The 22763-nt window shown below is 50.5% G+C and overlaps 1 protein-coding gene across 7 annotated transcripts in view; it reads left to right on the top strand.

Moving 5' to 3' along the window:
* INSRR (insulin receptor related receptor) overlaps window positions 1–22763 on the top strand; it is a 43677-nt gene that overhangs the window by 6567 nt on the left and 14347 nt on the right. For all 7 annotated transcript variants that reach the window (XM_053278002.1, XM_053278003.1, XM_053278007.1 and 4 more), the window contains 10 exons: window positions 6391–6706; window positions 9529–9671; window positions 12788–12932; window positions 14089–14303; window positions 15780–15906; window positions 16562–16800; window positions 17224–17391; window positions 19643–19832; window positions 21713–21754; window positions 21859–22154. In XM_053278002.1, the coding sequence (XP_053133977.1) occupies window positions 6391–6706; window positions 9529–9671; window positions 12788–12932; window positions 14089–14303; window positions 15780–15906; window positions 16562–16800; window positions 17224–17391; window positions 19643–19832; window positions 21713–21754; window positions 21859–22154 (1881 nt within the window). The remainder of the gene's footprint in view (window positions 1–6390; window positions 6707–9528; window positions 9672–12787; window positions 12933–14088; window positions 14304–15779; window positions 15907–16561; window positions 16801–17223; window positions 17392–19642; window positions 19833–21712; window positions 21755–21858; window positions 22155–22763) is intronic.

The following is a 22763-nucleotide window of genomic DNA, read 5'->3' on the forward strand; positions in this document are numbered from 1 at the left end:
TGGTTAGCAGGGAGGCCTGTGGGGCGATGCCTTTGGCAGAGGGGGCCAGCACTTGTTGTCTCCTGTGCTGCCCCTCACGCCTGCACCTGAGCCTGAGGTGATTGCTTCTCCCAGCCAGCCATATGGAAAGCTTGCTCCGGCTATCACAGTGTTCCCAAGGCCCCTGAAAAATCTCCACGAGAGGCAAAACGGGTAGCGTTTTATTAGAACAGACAACAGGGAATGAGACCATTGGAAGCCGGAAAGAGAGACGGCTGGAATATATGAAAGCTCTTGTAGAGGTCTGGTTTAGACCTATTTCACTGGGAATGCTGGTGCAATTTTCACTTTGCACACCTTCATTCATTCATTCATTCATTTGATTTCTATACCGCCCTTCCAAAAATGACTCAGGGCGGTTTACACTGAGAAATAACAAACAAATAAGATGGCTCCCTGTCCCCAAAGGGCTCACAATCTAAAAAGAAACATGAGATAGATACCAGCAACAGCCACTGGAGGGGTGCTGTGCCGGGGGTGGGTAGGGCCAGTTACTTTCCCCCTGCTCAATAAAGAGAATCACCACGTTAAAAGGTGCCTCTTTGCCAAGTTAACAGGGGACCTGTTCCCCCTTTGAGGGGAACAGAACTTTAATTGGAACCAACAACAACATATATTTATATGCCACTTTTCAACAAAAGTCTCCAAAGTGGTTTACATCGAGAAATAATAAATAAATAAGAGGGCTCCCTGTCTCCAAAGGGCTCACCATCTAAAAAGAAACCTAGTCAGCAAGTTTGGTGAGTTCCCAGTTGCCTCTGGTTTGTCTCTTGTTTCCAACAGAGCATCTCTTTGGTGGTGGGTGGGGCGGGGGGGGGGGGGTGTAGTAAACTTGGCCCTCCTCAGCTGTTTTTGGACTGCAACTCCCAGCATCCTAAGGGCTGGGGAGGTTGGGAGTTGTAGTCCAAAAACAATTGGAGGGGCAAGTTTGCCCAGCCCTGCTTTGGGGGCAGGTTGGTGCTCCTTCCACCTCTTCTCCATGGCCGCAAATAGGGCTGTTAGATCAGCCTTGCGCTTTGCCCAGAGACACACACACGGACACGCACAACTGGTATGATCCAGCCAGGCGGCCTCTCCGGAGGCCGCCTCAAAACAAGAACCCAATAAACTTTGTTCTAGGCTGTGTTTATGGAGGAACTATTATTAGGAAACAGGTGCTCTCCTTTTTAATTCTGTTGTGATCTATTTTTAGGATCCTTCTACCTTCAATCAGCTTGCCAAGAGGGGAGGGCTGTGCAGGTTGGCTAAGCTCCTAGCCCAAAGCGCTTCACAGTTTGGGCACAGGCATTTCACACCTGCTGGTTTCTGGGGCCTCCCGAAGTTGGTCTCTCCAGCAATACCAGGGATTGTACGGATCTCGGAGTTCCCAGTACAGACGGAAAACATATTATCATTGATCATTGAACCTGGGTGTCCCAAAGTACTGTAGTGAGCATAGGAAGCTGCCATATACTGAGTCAGACCATTGGTCCAGTATTGTCTGCACAGACTGGCAGCGGCTTCTCCAGGATTACAGGCAGGAGTCTTTCTCAGCCCTCTCTTGGAAATGCCAGGGAGAGAACCTAGGACCTTCTGCATGCAAGCAGGCAGATGCTCTTCCCAGAGCAGCCCCATCCCCTAAGGGGAATATCTTACAGCGCTCACATGTAGTCTCCCATCCAAATGCAAACCAGGGTTTGCAAAGGGGACAATTCATGCTTTAGCAAGACCAGCTCTCCTCCCATCAGTGCCTGAGGTGAGGTACCATATCTTGCCTTGCTCCATGGCCCTGGTGGGGACTAGCTTCCTTTCAAAACCAGCATGGGAAGCTATCTGATACAGAGTCAGACCCTCAGCCCATCCAGCTCTGAATTGTCTACGCTGACTGGCAGCAGCAGCTCTCCAAGGTTTCAGGCAGGGGACTTCCCCAGCCCTTCCTGGAGATGCTGTCAGTGTCAGAGATTGAAATTGGGACCTTCTGCATGCAAAGCAGATGCTCTGCCACTTAGCTAGAGTGCCACCCCCTAAGCGGGGATATCTTCCCATAGCCTGGGCTCCCACGTATTATTATTTATTATTGTTTACACAGTCGGACAGGTGTTATTGACTGGTTTGTTTTATCCAGACATTGAGTTCTTCCCAAGGACCCGTGATGGCGGAATCTTATTGTCAGTGCTGTTGCTTTTGTTATAGATATCATCGCAGAATATAGGCTGTTCCTTTATTTTATTTATTTATTTATTTATTTATTTACTTATTTACTTATTTATCAAATTTGTACACCGCCCCAACTTTCGTCTCTGGGCGGTTCACGATAGCAGTAGTCACCCATCCAAATGCAAACCAGATCAGACCCTGCTTAGCAAAGGGGATGATTCATGTTTGCTCCTGCAAGGCCAGCTCCCCTCCAGTGTCCCCTCTAACAGGGATTCCCAGATGTTGTGGACTACAACTCCCAGAATCCCCCATTGCAAGTGGGGGATTCTGGGAGTTGTAGTCAACGACATCTGGGCATCCCTTGTTAGAGGGAAGGCTCCTCCCCTCCTTCGCAAGCAGTGGGGGAAGGAGGGAAGGTTGCCAGAGGTGGCAACCTTCTCTCCTCTCCTCGTGCCTCTTGTAAGCTTTGCATGGAGTGTGAGGAGAGGTGCCCACTGCAGGTCTTGCCAGGTTTCTAAAGAGTTGCTCTCGTGGCAGCCGCAAGGGGCGTTTCACCGCCCTAATCCAACGCCTGAGGTGGCTGCCTCACCTCGCCTCATGAAAGAGCCGACCCTGATGGAGCTCTCCTCTGCCTTCTGTCTGGTGCTAATAGTGCCCCCAAGTGAGACGGTGCCTACCAAAAGGGTCTCTATCTTAGGGTGCGCATTGTGCAAAGTTCTCATGCCGTGCTGATGCCACGATGCAGCACCGCATCTGTCCAGGTCAGGGCTGCTCCACTTCGGCCCTCCTGCGGATGTTGGCCTACAGTTCCCATAATCCTTGGCTATTGGCCACTGTGGCTGGGGGTTCTGGGAGTTGTAGTTCAAAAATAGCAGGGGGCGGGGCCTAAGTAGGGCTGGCCTGCTCCAGATAAATCTCCCATTTGAGCTGGGGATAAAGTGAGATCCCCTTTCTCAGAGCCGGGAGGGCCCTTTGAGAGAGACGGAGCCTCTCTTAAGAGCTCTGGCAGAAAAGCCCCGCGAAAGGCTACGCTTCCCAGCACTCTGTACATGCCTTCCAAGATAATGCAGGGGCTCAAGAGTGCTGTCAAATGTATAACAACTGTGTATTCGTGTCCATTACAAAGCTTGTTAAGAGTTAACAAAACCAGGTGGATTTTTTGAAACCTGGTTTTGCAAATACTGCAAAGCCACAGATATGTTGCTTTGGGAAAAGACGATTTAAAATAGTATTCAAGGGTATATCAAGAGTGCTTCATTTCCCTTAAAAGAGCCGCCACTCCCACGCCCACCCGCTGACGCTGGGCAAAGCACTGCATGGTGGGAACGCTCCTCTCCGCCTGCTGCCAGGGGAACAGTGCAAATTATTCCGCTTTGGCCAAAGCTTCAAACAGGCCCAGTAAACAGAGTCCAGTAGCCACACACTTACAGTTGACGGGAGCCCAGTGAAGAACGTTGGGGTCTCACAGTAACTTCCGGCCCATGAAGTATCGGAGAATTTAATTGAGAGAGCCCGATGTTGTCGCAAACTCAGCAGGGCAAACGCTCTCCGTGACAGCAACACCCTCCCTGACTGCCACGTCCCATGGCCACACCCATCCCAATGGCCACACCCCTCACTTAGAGGGATGCAATAATTGGGGGGGGGGCTCTGTTACAAGAAGTCAAGGCTCACATAGACACTAGGGAAAGAACGAGAATGGATGGCAGGGAATGCCCACGGAAATGCTGGGGTTCCTTCCAAATGGCCCTCGGAAGGGGCCAGTGCATTTCAGTGGGCATTCCCTGTCATGCGTTTTAGGATGTCCTGACACTAGTCCACCATAGGACTTGCATGCTGACAGTCCCAGGTTCAATCCTGTCTTAAACCACTGAGAGCCGCTGCCAGTCAGCGTAGGCCAGGCCTGCTCAACTTTGCCCCCACCCAGCTGTTTTTGGACTACAACTCCCAGAATCCCCAGCCACAGTGGCCCACAGCCAGGGATCATGGGCGTTGTAAATCAACATCTGCAGGAGGGCCAAAGTTGAGCAGGCCTGGTGTAGGCAACACTGAGCCCGGGTCTGAGCGAATAAGGCAGCCTCCTAGGTTCCTAAGATAGGGAGGATGGTAATAAACGGAATAGCAAGAGCTGCACATTTTTTCCATGTAGAAAGCCAAGGGCTTTGCATCCATGCTGAGACCCTGGAGCGGGGAAAGTACCAGTAAGGCATCCCTGCCCGACCCTGCAGCACCACACCCGTGTAGAGAGAGTGAGAAAGGGGGAGTCCTCCATGCAATCCAGAGCAGGTGCTGGTTTTCCCTGGTCACGGGCAAGTAACCGAACCTTCTTTGTGTCATCCTTTGAGGAGGAGGAGGGCCCCCCCCCTTGTGTTTCCTAGTTGGCGTCTGTGCCTCTCCGTTGTGGAACACTCATAAACCAACTTTCCTCCTGGGTCCGTTTGCTGTAAACAAGAGACCTGCTAATGAAATATACATTGCAAACACAGAGATTCTTATCGTGTGTGTTGAGCCACCTCCTCCCCCCCACACCCGCCGTTGCTTCTCAGGCGAACCAGCCGCCTTCTATCTAATCCTAGGGTGACCAGCTCTCTATGAGAGTTGTGTAGACGTGCAGCTTTCTGCACCCCTGCCTGGCATTTATTTATTTATTTTACATATTTTTATACCCTCAAAAACCTACGTCCCTGGGCGGTTTACAACCAAAACAAAAAGTAAAAACATTAGCGAAAACAAATAAATGACAAATTAAAACATTGGTGAAAATAAATGACAACAAGAAGTTAAAACATTCTAAGGATTTAAAACCTTAACACAATATTTTAAAATGAAGTTAAAACTATTCAAACGGTATTTAATTAAAAGCCTGGACCATCTCCGGAAGGAGTGTGTCAAGCCAAGAGGTCTTCTGTCTGTCTGGGTCATGCTGAAGGCTGAGATCTGGCTATAGCGTAGAAAGAATTCTGCTGCTGAAGGGTGCCTGCTGCCAGCCTATAGATCTTCTCCCAATGACCTGCTCAGATGGTGGTACTTAAAAAGAAATTGCAGAAGTGCAAGGAGGGAGCTGGTCTTGTGGTAGCAAGCGTGAATTGTCTCCTTTGCTAAGAAGGGTCTGCCCTGGTTTGCTTTTGAAAGGGAGAACATAAGAACAGCCCGGCTGGATCAGGCCCAAGGCCTATCTAGTCCAGCATCCTGTTTCACACAGTGGCCCATCAGATGCCTCTGGGGAACCCACAAGCAAGAGGTATGTGTGCATGCCTGCTCTCCTGCTGTGGCTTCCCTGCAACTGGTATTGAGAGGCATCCTGCCTCTGAGCCTGGAGATGGCCCAGAGCCACCAGACTAGTAGCCATTGATAGATCTGACCTCTATAAATTTGTCTAAGCCCCTTTTAAAGCCATCCAAGCTAGTGTCCATCAACACATCCCAGGGCAAAGAATTCCATAGATTAATCATGCATTGTGTGAAAAAGTACTTCCTTTTGTCGCTCCTAAATTTCCCGACCTTCAGTTTCATGGGATGACTCCAGGTTCTAGTGTTGTGAGAGAGGGGGAAAAGTTTCTCTCTGTCCACCCTGTCCACTCCATGCATAATTTTATACACCTTGATCATGTCTCACCTTAATCGTCTCTTTTCCAAGGTAAAGAGCCCCAGATGATGCTGTACCCTAGCCTCAAAGGAAGGTGCTCCAGGCCCTGACCTGATCATTATGGTTGCCCTCTTCTGCACCTTTTCCAGTTCTACAAAATCCTTCTTAGGATACAGTGACCAAAGCTCTACGCAGTACTCCAGATGTGGCCACACAATAGATTGGTATAGGGGCATTATAATATTAAGATTTTTATTTTCAATCCCCTTCCTAATGACTCCTAATATGGAGTTGGCCTTTTTCACAGCTGCTGAACACTGAGTCTACACTTTCGATGTCAACATTTTGAGACTACTTGTCTTGAAACTTGTGACGCTCTGGGAAGAGCAACTCCATACTTGCATGCAGAACGTTCCAAGTTGGTGGTGCCTAAGGCAAACCCCTCACCTTATCTCATGAAAGGGCCGCCCCGTCCACAGTAAACAAAAATAGGACCAGAACCCATTGCGCATTTCCCTAAGGATCAGGTGCATTTTGTTCACTAGTCGAAACTTTAACTGGGCATTTGTGAAGGAGGGGATTCTGGGTGAATGTCCGTCCAGGGTGACCCTCCGTTTTCCTTCCCCGCAGTCTGCTCGTGCAAAGACGCCGTTGCTGCCTGCACCGGCGCCGGGGAGTGCTGTCACCACGAGTGCCTGGGGAGCTGCAGCCGTCCCAGGGACAACCGGGCCTGCGTGGCCTGCCGCCACTTCTACTTCAACGGGCACTGCCTGAGCTCTTGCCCATACCTCACCTACGAGTACGAAGGGTGGCGCTGTGTGACGGCTGAGCACTGCGCCAGCCTGCGGAAGGTGTCGGAGAACCCCCGCGATGCCTCCAAGTTTGTCATCCACCAGAAGCAGTGCCTGTCGGAGTGCCCGTCGGGTTACAAGAGAAATGAGAGCAGGTGAGGAGCCCGCTGCGTCTGGATGGGGGTGGGGGCGGAAGGCTGAACATCAGAACAGCCCTGCTGGATCAGGCCCAAGGAGGCCCATCTAGTCCAGCATCCTGTTTTGCACAGTGGCCCACCAGGTGCCGCTGGAAGCCACAAGCAGGAATTGAGGGCATGCCCTTTCTCCTGCTGTGACTCCCCTGCAACTGGTACTCAGAGGCATCCTGCCTTTGAGGTTGGAGGTGGCCTATAGCCCTCCGACTAGTAGCCATTGATAGACTTCTCCTCCATCAAGTTATCCAAACTCTTCTTCAAGCCATCCAGGTTGTTGGCTGTCACCACATCTTGTGGCAGAATCCCACAAGTGGATTATGCATTGAGTGAAAAAGTACTTCCGTTTGTTGGTCCTAGAGCCAGCGTGGTGTAGTGGTTAGAGTGCTGGACTAAGACCAGGGAGACCCGAGTTCAAATCCCCATTCAGCCATGAAACTAGCTGGGTGACTCTGGGCCGGTCACTTCTCTCTCAGCCTAACCTACTTACTTCACAGGGTTGTTGTGAAAGAGAAACTCAAGTATGTAGTACACCGCTCTGGGCTCCTTGGAGGAAGAGCGGGATATAAATGTAAAAATAATAATAATAATAATAATAATAATAATAGATTTCCGGCAATCAATTTCATGGGATGACCTCTGGTTCTAGTGTTATGTGAGAGGGAGAAGAATTTATCTCTATCCACTATCAGGAGGGCTGCTATCGCCCTCCTGATCAAAACGCTGAAGGAAATCAGGGAGGCATGAAAGAGAGACAGAGCTGTAACAATTGGGGACTTCATTGCCCACACATAGAATAGGGAAATTCACATTCAAGTAGTGACAAAGAGGCCAGATTTCTAGATATGCTGGATGACTGTGTTCTAGAAACAGGGGCATAGCTAGGGGAAATGGAGTCTGTGTTCTTCATGTTACCACTTACCAACCAGAGAGAAGACGACCTTGGACTTAATCCCGAGTGGTTCCCAAGACCTGGTGTGAGATGTCAGTGTCGTGGAACCTTTAGGGAACAGTGACCATCGTGTGATCAAATCCAGCATATATGCAAGGAAAGAATCGCTGAGGAAGTCTAACACAGACACTTTTAACTTCAGAAGAGGCAACTTCTCTAAAGTGAGGAGCTTGGTGGGGAAAAAACTGAAAGGGGAAATCGAGTCACTTCGCTCCAGAATGCATGGAGTTTATTTAAACTCACAGTAATAGAAGCCCAGTTAGAGAATGTATACCAAAGAGGAGGAAAGGTACCACCGAGACCGGGAGGATGCCAGCATGGCTAACAAGTAAAAGTCACAGAAGCTGCAAAGGGGAGGAGGAAGGAGAAGGAGAAGGAGAAGAAGAAGAAGAAGAAGAAGAATTCCTTCAGAAATTGGAAGGCCTGCCCAAATGAAGAGAAGAGAACGGAACACAAACTCTGGCAAAGAAATGCAAAGAGACAATAAGGGCAGCAAAAAGATAGTTTGAGGAACATTTAGCTAAAAGCATCAAGGGGAATAACAAAAATTTATTTAAATACATCAGAATCAGGAAGCCTGCCAGGTGGTTGGCCCACTAGGTGATGAGGGAGTGAAAGGGATTATTAAAGAAAATATGGAGATTGCAGAGAAGCTAAATGAGTTATTTTCGTCTCTGTTCACGGCAGAGGATTCTGAGCATATTCCTGTGCCTGAACTGAGCTTCTCAGGGACAAAGGCTAAAGAACTGAGTCAGGTAGAGTTGATGAGAGAGGATGTTCCAAACTGTCTTGGAAAACTAACACTCCCTGCTCAGAGGAAGAATCTGCTGCAGCCTGTTTGAAAACCTCCAGCAAAGGAGAGCTGGTCTTGTGGTAGCAAGCATGACTTGTCCCCTTAGCTAAGCAGGGTCCACCCTGGTTGCATATGAAAGGGAGACTAAAAGTGTGAGCACTGCAAGATATTCCCCTTAAGGGATGATGGGGCCACTGTGGGATGAGCATCGAGGTTTCAAGTTCCCTCCCTGGCTTCTCCAAGATAGGGCTAAGAGAGATTCCTGCCTGCAACCTTGGAGAAGCTGCTGCCAGTCTGTGTAGACAATACTGAGCAAGATGGACCTATTGTATGGTCTGACTCAGTATATGGCATCTTCCTATGTTCCTATCTTCCCTCCGTCTCCTCTTCTCCATCCTAAACACCCCCAGCTCCTTCAATCATTCCCCCATAGGCTTTGTTTCCAGACCCCTCCTCATTTTCACTGCCCTCCCCTGAACCTATTCCAGTTCATTAACATGCTCCATACAATGCAGGCCCCAGAAATGCTTACAGTCTCCCAAGTGAGGTCTGGCTGGTGCAGAATAGAGTGGGACCGGACGGCAGCTTCTTGCGTTCTGACATGCATGCTGCTAACCTGATGGATTTCTACCTGTCTGCAAGCTGTCCCTCATCATTGGGGGTGTCCCATCCCCTTGGTTCTGGCCCTGTCCTCAGCGGGCAGCAGATATTAAGAGGTCCACTCCTCTAGGCAGCAGCCCTTCAGATATTTGAAGACAGCTCTCCTCTATACTCTGCTCCTTTGACCGTTCCTCCTAGGACTTGGTTTCCCGTCCAGATCTACTTGATTGTCACAAACTGTGGGGAGCTGTCTGTCGAGCCTCCTTTGTCTTTTCCTCATGAAGCAGCCACCCAAAGACACCTCACTGAGAGAGCGTGTGCTGCAACTCCCCCCCCCCCCGCCCCGTATGATCGTTCTGGGGTGGTGCAGAACTGACTGGGGGTGAAACCTCGGTGCGCCCCACATGTGTCTTCTTCAACCCTCCTGTCTTCTTGTTTCAGCATCATCTGCCACAAGTGTGAGGGTCTCTGCCCGAAGGAGTGCAAAGTGGGCACCAAGACCATTGACTCCACCCGGGCGGCCAAGGACCTGGCGGGCTGCACCTTCGTCGAGGGCAACCTGATCCTCAACATCCGCCGGGGTGGTGAGTCTCTCTGCTGCAGGGCGGCTGGGTGCTCCGAGGAGGGAGGTCTGACTCTTTTAGGGGGACAACTTGATGGCGAAAGCACATGCCGCCCTGGGTTTTGGACAGGCACACCATCTTCTCCCCTGGGCTGAGCTCAGGGCGCTTTCCAGAGGACATGCCATTCAGCAGTAAAATGCTCCGGCTTGGCAAGATCATTTTGGAAACGTAAACAGGCCGCGCAACCCTCCTGCCGTGGGAAAATGCAGCTATATTTTTTGCGACGCACATGCAACATTGTGGGACTAAAACACAAGGTTAAAACCTGGGGGAGAAGGCATCGGAAATGTGAACGGCACCTTGCTGACCTAGGTGGCCAGATTTGGCTTTTTAAAAAGCCAAATTCTGGTTTACGGCCCGTTTGACTCACGAGTATACCCCTTAGGTTCTGCTGACAGCAGAGGGAATGCAGTGTTGAGACCCAGGCAGTATGGAATCACGCTTAGTGGACAATAGTGACAATGCTGTAGCGTGTAATCTGGAAAGCGCCCCGGAGAAACCTGTCCTTCCAGTTTGCACCAGAAGCATGGCACTGATTGGCTGTCTCTTGTGTCAGTCACAAAGCGACCTTCTGCGTAGCTGCGCACACTGGCTGGATCTTGTGTCAGTGGTGTGGTGCTGCAGGGTCCGGCAGGGATGCACTCCTAGTAGTTTCCCCCCCTCCAGGGTCTCAGCAGGGATGCAAAGCCTTTGGCTTTCTACAGGGAAATAATGTGATGCTCTTGCTATTCCAAGCATTTATTACCCTGCTTCCTGTCACAGGAACATAGGAAGCGGCCTTATCCTGAGTCCAGCTAGCTCAGTCTTGCCTGCACGGACTGGCAGCGGCTCTCCAAGGTTTCAGGCAGGAGCCTTTCCCAGCCCTAACTGGAGATGCTGCCAGGGAGTGAACGTGGGACCTGGACTAGTGTCAGGACATGCTAAAATGAATGACAGGGAATGCCCAGTGAAATGCATGGGTTACTTCCAAATGGCCATGGGATGTATTGAATAACATAACATAACATAACAACAATATTTATATACTGCTTTCCAACAAAAGTTCGCAATGTGATTTACACAGAGAAAACAATAATAAGGTAATAAGATGGATCCCTGTCCCCAAAGGGCTCACAGTCTAAAAAGAAACAAAACAGACCCCAGCCGCCGCCACTGACAGGATGCTGTGCTGGGGCTAGATAGGGCCAGTCCCCCCCCCCCGCGAAACATAAGAGAATCACCATTCCATGCATTCTGATGGCCATTTGGAAGGAATCAGTGCATTTCAGTGGGCATTTCCTTTCATCCATTCTAGTGCTCTCCCTAGAGTCTATATGGTCCTTGACTTCTTGTAACAGAAAACCCCAAATTATTGCATCTATCTAAGCAAGGTGGTGGCCATTGGGGTTGCCATGGCCATGGGGTATGGCTCTCAGGGTGGGCGTGGCTAGGGAGACTGTCATAGGGGCCACACTGACTGGCAGCGGCTCTCCAAGGTTGCAGGCATCAGTCTTTCCCAGCCCTACCAGGGAGTGAGCCTGGGGCCTAGATGCTCTTCCGCTTAGCTATGGCCCCATCCCCTAAGGGGAATATCTTACAATGCTCACATGTAGTCACCCATCCAAATACAAAGAAGGTCCCTGCTTAGCAAAGGGGGCAATTCGTGCTCACTGTTCCCAGAACCAGCTCTCCTCCCTCTCCTCTCTACTTCATAGTGAGGCGAACGGGTTAGAGACCTTTTCATTGTCTACTTCCTGTAGCTTGTCCTGTGTCTCCAGGGCACTTTTCAAACTAGACCCTACAACAGGGTCAGGACATATCTAGGAAGTGTGCTTCCACACTTCCTGCATCCTGACACTGCAGTCCCTATGCGGACAGCAGGGTGCTGTTCACATTTCCAATGCCTTGCTTTGAATTTAATTGCTCCGAAATAGAGCCGTATATCCAGCATAAAGTTGCTGTTTTGTCGGGTTGTTAGTTGCTGCGAGACTGCTCCCCCTACTGTTTACGATCTGGATGTGACTTGCCTAAACAGAGGTATCGAAATTGAATAAATAATAATAATTTTTCTGTTGAAGAGTAGCTAGTCTGGAAAGCACCCTGATGACAATAAGAAAATGTTCCAAGTGCGATTTTACTCTCTTTCCATGCTCCTCGACAACCTTTTGTAGCTCCCAGAACAAATTCTAGTGTGGTTCTCTCAGCGCCACCTGCTGGTCCGTTCTTGCATTCTGTGAAGAGCTCATCACTACTTTCTGGTGAATAGTGGTTCTTCGTGGAATGCCAAGAACCGGCCAGCAGGTGGCACTGAGAAAATCGCACGGGGGACTTTGCTGTGTACATGGCCAGAGCATGGATTTGTGCTGGGAGCTAGAGAAGGTTGTGGAAAAGTACTACAGAAGTGGAATTGTACTTGGAACAAGTGCAGTTTTTAAGAGCTTATTACTGTTTTTACCCAAATAGAAGGCTGCTACTACTACTATGGATATTTATATACTGCTCTTCAACCAAAGTTCACACAGTGGTTTACACAGAAAAATAAATAATACATCAAGAAGATGGCCCCCTATCCCCAAAGGGCTCACAATCAAAAGAAGAAACATAAGGCAAACCACTTTAAACGGTGTCGCTTTGCTCAGTTAGCAGGAGATGAATTCAAGATGACTCTGAATTCATGATGACCCCCTTAAAACATAGAGGTGAAACGCAAGCTATACCTGTTATTTGCCCTGAAGGAAGACGACGCTGAATTTAAAATGCCTACCCACTTTCTAGCAACCTGGGGGGAAACTAGTCTTGGATTCGGGTAAATACGGCATTGCCATCTAGAAATATTCTGAAACAGCATGAAAGCAAAGACCCACCCAGCCCTCACACGACTGCTGCAGCAGCAGCAGCCCAGTTGTCAGGAGAGGATCCTCTCCACCTTCTTGCTCTCAGACTCCAAGGTGGCCGCCACTGTAGATCGACTTCATAGGAGATAATGGGGACCTGAGCTGCGTGCAAAAGGCAGGTGTTTCAGGCCTATGAGCGAGGCCACATCAGGCCTGGCCGATGGCTCCGCCAGGTTATGAAAAGCCACCCTTCCCCTCTTGCAGACAACCTGGCCTCGGAGCTCCAAGGCAGCCTCGGCCTCATCGAGACCATCACGGGCTTCCTGAAGATCAAGCACTCCTTCGCCCTCATCTCTCTGTCCTTCTTCAAGAACCTCAAGCTGATCCGGGGGGACTCCATGGTGGACGGGTGAGTAGGCAGCAAGACAGCCAGATTTCCTGGGGGAGGAGCTTTTGTGGGGGGAGCTATTAAGACAGCCATCTCCACATGCCCTGATGCAGCCCTTGCTGAGCAAGCCGAGCACCCTGCTGAACCACAGCTGACACGGCCAATGGAAAACGTTTGGGCTGGGCTGGGGGGGCGGCGGGCAGCAGCTTTGACCCATAGTGGTTGGGGACTGACCTTAGATGGAGGAGCATCAATTGGCAGGATAGCAGTTCCACCCAAAGCCCGTTTCCGACCCATCTTTCTTTCCTTACACGTCACGATTTCCACATTTTGGTGTGTGTCTGCTGCTGGCACACAGGAGTTCTGCCTGTGTCTTCCAAATGCAAGGACGAGCAGGGAGGTGGTCCTGGAACTTTCCCCCCTCCCGGGTCTCAGCCTGGATGAAAGCCCTTGGCTTTCTCCGTGAAAAAGATAGGCTGCATTTGCTTGCTATCCCAACCGTTTGCCATGCCACTGAATATCAGACTACAATCAGTTTTGTTGCCATTCTTCCCGTCTTCTGTTACAAGGCGTATCCTCCCCCCGTTGTAGCCAACAATCCAGACTGCTCTTCTGGGTGAATAACCACACAAGATTCAAGCCCTGTAGGATTAGGAAACTATCCTTGACTTCTTGGAACAGATCTCCTCAAATTATTGCATGTATCTAAGGGGGGGGGGCTGTTGGGGTGAGTGTGGCGATGGGGCATAGCTGTTGGAGTATGGATTTCTATGGGGGTGGGTGTCATGGGTGGTGCCTGCACTTCTGAATTTACAACTACGCCCCTGCCAGAGACCACAGTATGACAGCGTCCGTATTAGAGGAACGCCGGTCAGTAGGGGAATGGAGAGATCCAGGGCTTCAAAGGGCTGGTTTACATCAACAGCCTTTTGAGAGCCTTCTCTGCATGGAGAAGGAATCTCGGGGTGCTGTTGTGTCCAGCTCTGGCTCCCTCACTAGCGCTCTCTAGTCTCTCCCAGGTCACTGTTTCCATGCCATCGACTATTCTGCATATCACCCCGCTCATAAGAACATAAGAACAGCCCTGCTGGATCAAGCCCAAGGCCCTTCTAGTCCAGCATCCTATTTCACACAGCGGCCCACCAGCTCTTAACATCCCACCTGCTTTTGCCCCTAGGAATTACACGCTCTACGTCCTGGACAACCAGAACCTGCAGCAGCTCTGGGACTGGAGCCATCACACCCTCTTCATCCCCGTGGGCAAGATGTATTTTGCCTTCAACCCCAGGCTCTGTCTTTCCGAGATTTACAGCATGGAAGAGATCACGGGCACCAAGGGGAGGCAGAACAAGGCGGAGATCAACCCCCGGACAAACGGCGACAGAGCATCCTGTGAGTGGCCTGGTGGGGAGGGAGCAAGCTCAGGGGAGGTTGGCAAGGACCCCCGGTATCTCTTTGGCACAAATGAGCAGAACTCCAGGGTGGAGGAGCATTGTAGAGACAGCACCGGCACCAGAAGAGGGAGGAGAGCTGCTCTTGTGGCGGCAAGCATGAATTATCCCCTTTGCTAAGCAGGGCCCAGCCTGGTTTGAATTTGAATGGGAGACTACATGTGCGAGCGCTGTAAGATAGCCCCCTCAGGGGATGGTAGGAGCACCTGCACGCTTGCAAGCAGAAGGTGCCACGTTCCCTCCTTGGCAGCATCTCCAAAATAGGGCTGAGGGAGACACCTGCCTGCCTGTAAGCTCGGAGGAGCCGCTGCCAGTCTGTGTAGGCAATACTGAGCTAGAGGGACCCAAGGTCTGACTCAGCAGGGCGCTTTCCAGACTAGCTGCTCATCCGCAGCAAAATGCCTCTGTTCAGGCAAGTTGCATTTGAAACGTAAACAGCAGGGGAAGCAGTCTCACGGAAACTAGCAACCCGGAAAAACAGCAACCTTTTAACGCCGAAGATATAAGACGTCCTAGCTCTATATCGCAGTGATTAAATTTGAAACAAGGCAGTGGAAATGTGAACGGGACCCTGCTGTCCGCGTAGGGACTGCGGTGTCACGACGCAGGAAGTGTGGAATCACACTTCCGAGATATGTCCTGACCCCGTTGTAGGGTCTGATCTGGAAAGCGCCCAGAGGCAACCTCCTATGTTCCTAAGAGGCAGGGGCAGCCCAAGAGACAAGATGCCCAATGCCGTCTTGCCCCTTGCCCCTCGTGGGGACCAGCCTGCTCTGTGAGGAAAGGCCCTCCTTCCCTGACCCACACAAATCTGAATTGTGTGGGTCAGATTCGTCCTGAAGAACTGCTCCGGTGGTGCTACAGAGCATCTTGTCATCCTGCTGATGCCCCAGAATCTGCTCTCTGAGGTGACCCACCTCACTTTGCCTCATGAAAGGGCTGCCTCTAAGAAGAGGGAGGCTATTTGCCCCAGAGGTTACCAAGGAACATGGGGAGCTGCCTCCTCTCGAGTCAGGTCATTGGTCTCGACACTCAGTACTGCCCACCCTGACTGGCAGCGGCTCTCCGAAGTTTCAGGCAAGAGTCTTTCCCAGCCCGACCTGGAGATGCTGCCAGGGAGTGGACCACCTCAACTCAAGTGCTGAACACTGGCCTCCAGCCATTCCTGAAAATCAAGCTTTTTAGCCAACGGATGAATCCTCCACTTCATCAAGCTTCCTGCCCTGATCTCTACCATCTTAAATGCTCCACTCCTTTCCCAGGATTCGCAAACATCTGGATTTGTAAATTTCCCTGGCTCTTCACCAGCTCTACTGTTTGCCCTGTCATTCCGCCCCCTGCCCCAATTCCACCCATCACCCTCCACCTCTTCAGGCCTCTTTCTGAGATTTCCCCCCTCCACCCCCCACTCTTCCAGGTAAGACTCAAACCCTGCGCTTTGTGTCCAACATCACCGAGTCTGATCGCATCCTCCTAAAGTGGGAACGATATCAGCCTCCAGAGTATCGGGATCTCCTCAGCTTCATTATCTACTACAAGGAATCGTAAGTCTTCGAGCACCGTCTCAAAGGAATCAAACATATGAGTCTGTTTGGATTAGAGTTGCCATCCCCCCCCCCCCCCCAAATTCTAGGCTTTACCCGGATTTTAAGTGTCTTGCCCAGATTTCTTAGCCCACCTAGATTTGCCCAGATTTCTTTCTTTCTTTCTTTCTTTCTTTCTTTCTTTCTTTCTTTCTTTCTTTCTTTCTTTCTTTCAGCTCTGACCTCAAAGACGGGTGCCTCTTTTGTTGGGGGTTGTAATTTTTATCCCCCAGTTAATTCGCAGAGCACTAAAGAAGCTACCCACTCCAGTTACAGAGTAGTCTGCAGAGTTTAGATGTTGCAGCTATTTAGAGAAGGCACATGGAGATTCTTGTAGAACTAAATACCTTTATTGGTGAAGTACACTTTGGATATGAAAGACCTAAGCTAAAGAACGACATAATGAATAGGTAAGGAGGAAGAGAGATGTTTCCATCTGCTAAGTGGAAAGGAAGGATTGTGAGACTCAACAGGAAATACCGGAGGAGTCATATCAGGGAGACCAGCTAGGGAGACCCCTGACTCACTGTCTCTACTCCCAGTGGCTCTAGTGGCCATTTGGGTAGTTGGTGCAAAAGGTCGATGATGCACTGGAACTCCAACATCTTTCCCCCAGACCCTTCCAGAATGTGACTGAGTACGTTGGCCAGGACGCCTGTGGGGCCAACAGCTGGAACGTGGTGGACGTGGAGCTTCCACTCAGCAACGACCAGGAGCCAGGGGTGACTCTGCAGAACCTCAAGCCCTGGACGCAGTACGCCATCTTTGTGCGAGCCATCAACCTTACCACCGCCGAGGAAGGGCGCAACTATGGGGCACAGAGCGAAGTGGTTTATATCCGCACCACGCCGGCAGGTAACGTGGATGAGCGAATGGGGGTAGTGGTGAGAGCACTGGACTAGGGCCCGGGAGGCCTGAGTTCAAATCCCCGCTCAGCCCTGAAAATCACTGGGTGACTCCGGGCCAGCCACTTATCTCTTAGCCTAACCCACCTCACAGGGTTGTTGTGGGGGGTAAACCATGTATGGACTCCTTGGAGGAAGAGCGGGACATACATGTGAAGCTAACTAAATATGGAAATCAATAGGATTGTGAGGAAAATATCTGAAGGGAAGAGGGAGTGTTTGGCACAAGCGGGAGAATTAGGGGCCCCTAACGTGGGCAAGAAGAGACGACAAAGTCCAGCTGCTTCATAGCGTCAGCACTTGGGGGGCGTCTGTCCCACCCTGCTCCCCCAGCTCACATTCTTTCTTTCTCTCTCTCCCCACTGACCGCCAGCTCCGACCGTGCCGCGGGATGTCATCTCCATGTCCAACTCCTCCTCCCACCTGATTGTGCGGTGGAAGCCACCCACCCAGCCCAACGGCAACATCACCTACTACCTGGTCTTGTGGCAGCAGCTGGCCGAGGACTCTGAGCTGTTCGTCAATGACTACTGCCACAAAGGTACGGCTGGGCTGTTCCGGGGCTTCTCGGCCTTCCACGTGGCCTCAAACCAGCCTTGGTTCTTTCTCTCCCTTAGGGCAGTTCACACGACCATAAACTGGGTAGGAGGCGAGTCTGACCCTGTTTCGGGTACTATTTGGCGCTTGTGTGCAGGGCCAGCCCGTCCACTCGGCAGCTACTAAAAGTCCTCAGACATATTTTATCTAACCAGCATATGTCTGAGGACTTCTAATATATTATGACTTATTTTTTAGAAAAAAAACATTCTTGTTGAGTTTTAAGCATTCTTATGAAGCTTTATTCATCTTTAGTATTAAAATACTTATTTATATTCTTATTATTTGTTTGTATATAGATATAGATATATTTCTAATCTAGGAACATATTATAGTTTTTCCTGCTTTTTTGCATTGCTTTGGCTTACCTTTTGGACCAGGTTTATTCCCTGTTGTTGTTTTGTTTTGTTTATGCTGTCCACTAGACAGACCTTGGCAGTTGCCTTGAACACCAATTCTGTGCATAAACAGTGCCAAGATGTAGCACTGCCGATTAATTTAATTCCGATAATTTCTGAATGTTTTTTTTAAAAAAAACAAACTAATTCTTGTTTTAATAGCTGGTTTCGTTTCCTTTTTGTTTTTGTGAACCGCCTGGAGCCTTTGGAGTCATGTGGTATATAAATTAAATGAATAAATAAATAAAATCAAGTACTGCACAGGGGTGTAACAATGTAAAACATCACCCTGCTCCCCACGGGGCTGGCACATTCTGCAGCCCCCAAATACACCGTCTTTTTCACTCATGGCACCTCGGCCCTCAATCAACGGCTAGTCTCCTAAACTGCACTCCCTCTCTTGAAGAGAAATGGCCTGCCTCAGCATTCATTCCCGGAAAGAAAGGGTCTCAGGCTGGGTTTCCATATTAGCAGCAGCCTCTTTTCATCTCCGAGGTGTTTTGGCCCCATCACAGCCTGGGAATTCTCCCCCACTGTATCCGCAAACCACCACAGGCCAGGTACTTGCTGATCATCCGTGCCGGCTGCTCATTCGACCCCACCAATGAGCAACTCGCATGGCTCACGGCAAAGCCAGGGTTCTGCACTTCTCGGCTGGGGGTGAGGGGGTTGCCAGGTCCGTCAAAGCCGGGATCGGAGTAGGACAATGCTCACTCATTTCTTCATTATCTCCCCACTCTGAGGGGCCACCAGGGAGAAGGATGAAGGCGGGGTGGGGGGGGCTCTCCCCTAGCTACGCCCCATGTCTGCCCAGGTTGCATATGAATGGGAGACTAGAAGTGTGAGCACAGTAAGATCTTCCCCTCAGGGGATGGAGCTGCTCTGGGAAGAGCATCTAGGTTCCAAGTTCCCTCCCTGGCAGCATCTCCAAGAGAGGACAAGATTTTTTTGATTTTTTTAAAATAGGACAAGATTTTTTTATTGAACCAACAAACCACCAAAGCATACAGTACGTTACCAAAATACAATTATATACAAAGTGGTTGTTTGTGCATCATGTATCTACAAAGATTTACAAACAAGGATTTGGTAAACCACAGGGTTATAAAGTATATGCAGACAGTACTCTCGGGCAGGGGGTGGATTACAAGGCACATCAGGTAATGGGGGGGGGAGCATTTATGTCCAATGTCCATTTCCATAATTTGTCCCATTGCTGTTTAGAAGAAATATACTTGTCTTTTTGCACATAACCATACAAACATTTCCAGAAGAAATTACTGTCTCATCCACGTGAACCTCTTGGTCGCATCTTCCCTCCCTATTCCTATGCAGGAGCATTGCATAAATGACATACAGGTTTACTAACCTGATTACGAGAAGGGGAACGTTCCAATTCCCTAGTATGAGGGCGCCCGTTCCGTCCTGTTTCCTTGAAGGTTTCTTTCTGGGACCTCGAAAGGAGGTTCTATCGCTCAAACCCGAGGTTAGTTCTCTCCAAGATAGGACTGGGAGAGATTCCTGCCTGCAAAGAGAAGCCGCTGCCAGTCTGTGCAGACAATACTAAGCTTGACAGACCAAGGGTCTGACTCAGTATACGGCAGCTTCCTATGTTTTTATGTTCCTATCAAGCTCCTTGCCTCTGAGACTTCGCTTTCCACAAGCACAGGGGCGCCAAACAGGAGCGCCCCCAGCTCCTGATGGCCGTGTGAACTGCCCATCTCTCTCCCCCCTTGGGGAGATGGCTGTGTGAACTGCCCGTTTCTCTCCCCACTTCCCCACCTCCACAATGCATAGGCCTCCGGCTGCCCACCAGCAGTGCAGACACCCGCTTTGACACCGACGACAGCAAAGGGCGCGAGGATGCAGAGGATGAACAGTGCTGCCCGTGCCAAAGCCCCGTGGGCCAAACCCACTGGGGGGCTGAGACGGTCTCTTTCCAGAAGAAGTTTGAGAACTTCCTGCGCAACGCCATCACCATTCCCAGGTAACAGGGCCGGCGGCGAGCAGAGGAGGCAGCCAAGGGCAAGGATGGCGTCCTGCCTGGGCTGGGAAAGAGAGCAGGGCAGGCCCCAAGCCGAGCATCAGAAGTGACAGGAGGGGGAGCATGCTGCTGTATCCCTCCCCGATCTCAGCGGATCTCCAAGCCTCCTGCCCTGTGGGCATGGCGTGCACACCGCAGCTGCTGGGTCCTTCTGGATCAAGGCAGACTGTGGGAGGAGAGCTGGCCTCATGGTCCCGTGCATGAATGGTCCCCTTTGCTAAGCAGGGTCTGCCATGGTTTGCATTTGGATGGGAGACTACATGTCTGAGCCCTGTAAGAGATGCCCGTTAGGGGATGAGGGCCACTCTGGGAAGGGCAGCTGCCTGCTTGCATGTAGAAGGCTCCAAGTTCCCTCCCTGGCATCATCTCCAAGATAGAGCTGAGCGAGACTCCTGCCTGCAACCTTGGAGAAGCCGCTGCTGCCAGTCTGGGTAGGCAAGACTGAACTAGGCGGACCAAGGCTCTGACTCAGTATATGGCAGCTTCCTATGTTCCTATGAGTCACTGGAAGGGCCCAGCCGTAATTAGAAGAGGGTTCTACCTGCAAACGATTGGCGGCAGCTCCATTCCCAGCCTCTGTTTGGGGGCTGGCGGGCTGGATTTAGATGCATAGACACTCCCCGGTTCTGTGGAAAGAGCAGCAATTCACAGTATTTCCCTGCTGGCATTTGGCAGCAGTGTGCAGTTTTAAAACTCATTGTGTCGGACATTCATGGCATTTTGTTTACAGGGGAAATGCGGAGTTTGTTAAACAACTGCTAATAAACAAAACGGCCACCCACTTGTTTTTCCAATCCAATCCAGTCCCTGCCAATTTCACGCTAGGGAAACGCTAACCTGTTTGATCTTAGTGGTGACTGCAGCAGCTGGGCGTTTTCCAGATTGCAGTTTTGTAACTTCTTTCCCTTTGTGGCTGAGGATGGGGGGAGTTGCAGTCCAGCAACCTCTGAGCTCCCAAGGCTGAGAACGTCCCCAGGAAGTTTTCCACACCCGGCTTTTAGCTCGCATCAACTCCAGAATGGAGGGGGTGCACTCCACTTTTTGCATTGGTTTTGGGGGGGGGAGCAGCTTCGAACTCACATAAAAGCCTCGCAGATCCACAGTAAAGCCTGCTGTCTGGGAAAGCTCTTTGCCTATTATAAGAATCAGTCAAGATCCTCTGTGCAAACTGAAACCCACTCCTCTCACTCACCCCCAGCTTTCCCAGACAGCAGGCTTCACCGCAAGTTTAACACAAGTTCGAAGTTGCCCAAAAAACCTGACACAAAAGTGGAAATTTTTTAACCCTAGATATAAATCGGGCTACACTTTAATGCACAATGAAAAACCCGAACTGTGTGTGAAGTGCTCCCCAATAGCTCACAGGGACTTTGGGGTAAATTTGGCCGATGTGTGAACGCACCCCCTCTATTCCGGAGGAGATGCGAACTAAATGCCGGGTGTGGAAAACTTCCAGGAAGTTTTTCACGTGGGGCTTTTACAGCCTTTTAACTCGCATCTCCTCCGGAATGGAGGGGTTGCGTTCACATAACAGCCATATTTACCCCAGAATCCCTGTGAGTGATCAGGGAACAGTTCACACGCAATTCAGGTTTTTCACTGTGCAATAGAATGTAGGCCGATTTATATCAGGAGTTTTTTTAAAAAACCCACTATTTTTGTTGGGTTTTTGGGACAACTTCAAGTTCGTTCACAGTAAAGCCTCCCAGTAAACCCACGGTAGGGCCTGCTGTGTGCAAAAGTCCCAGGTGAGGCCGGGTTTTAGGCAAGGTTCTGCAAGAGAAGAGGAGGATTCTTCATCTTTTCCTGTTCCCTTTTTCCAGGCCCCCTTGGAAAGTGACCTCTGTGAACAAGATCTCTTACAGGTAAGAATGGGGACCTAGAGAAATGGGCACCACAGGCAGGAGAATGCCCTACAGCTTTTCTGCTGCCTAGGTCTCACTGCCCCTCTTCCTCCCCCCTCCCACAGGATCCCCAAAAGACGCAGAGACACCTTTGCAATGACCATTGCTGAACACATCTCCGCCAGCACATCTTTCCCAGAGGCCCTGGGGAACGCAGCAAGCCCGAATCGCACAGGGGCCGACGCCAAAGCCCAGCCAGATTTCCGTGTGTTTGAAGACAAAGTCGTGCGGGACCGGACCGTCATTTCGAACCTGCGCCATTTCACAGAGTACCGCATTGACATCCATGCCTGCAACCATGCCGCACAGACAGTGGGCTGCAGTGCCGCGACCTTTGTCTTTGCCAGGACCATGCCAGGGCGTAAGTACCAGGGACAGGAATATCCCATCAGTTACTGCAGAGGGGACTGGTCTGGGGCACTTTCCAGATTAGCTGCTCAACAGCGGCAAAATGTTTTTGTTCAGGCAAATCAAAACGTTGGTTTTTTTTCAAAACGTAACTAGCAAAGTGCCCAGCAGGGGGGGCAGTTTTGCAAAAACTAACAACCCGAAAAAACAGCAACTTTTTAACGCCGGATATACAGCGTCATAGCACTACATCGCAGCAATTAAATCCGATGCAAGGCATTGGAAATGGGAATGGCACCCTGCTGTCCGTGTAGGGACTGCGGTGTCACAACGCAGGAAGTGGGGAAGCACCCTTCAGAGATCCGCAGTGACCCCATTGCAGGGTGTAATCTGGAAAGCGTAATCAGGTCGTGGGAGACCCTTCTCTTCAGGCAGTCCTTGGCCCAGCTGTGCCCACCCCGCAGAGGAACTGCCTTGGAAAAATCCCCAGCACTAGTGGACAGGCACGTGCTGCACATTTGATTTGGCTGAGCCAAAGGGCCACCAAATAGCTAAGCAGAACTGCTAACGATTTGAGAGATCTGTGGAGGGCGTGAGCTTCAGCAGGGCGCTTTCTAGGTTA

The sequence above is a fragment of the Hemicordylus capensis genome, chromosome 14 (assembly GCF_027244095.1).
Source record: "Hemicordylus capensis ecotype Gifberg chromosome 14, rHemCap1.1.pri, whole genome shotgun sequence".
Lineage (NCBI taxonomy): Eukaryota > Metazoa > Chordata > Lepidosauria > Squamata > Cordylidae > Hemicordylus > Hemicordylus capensis.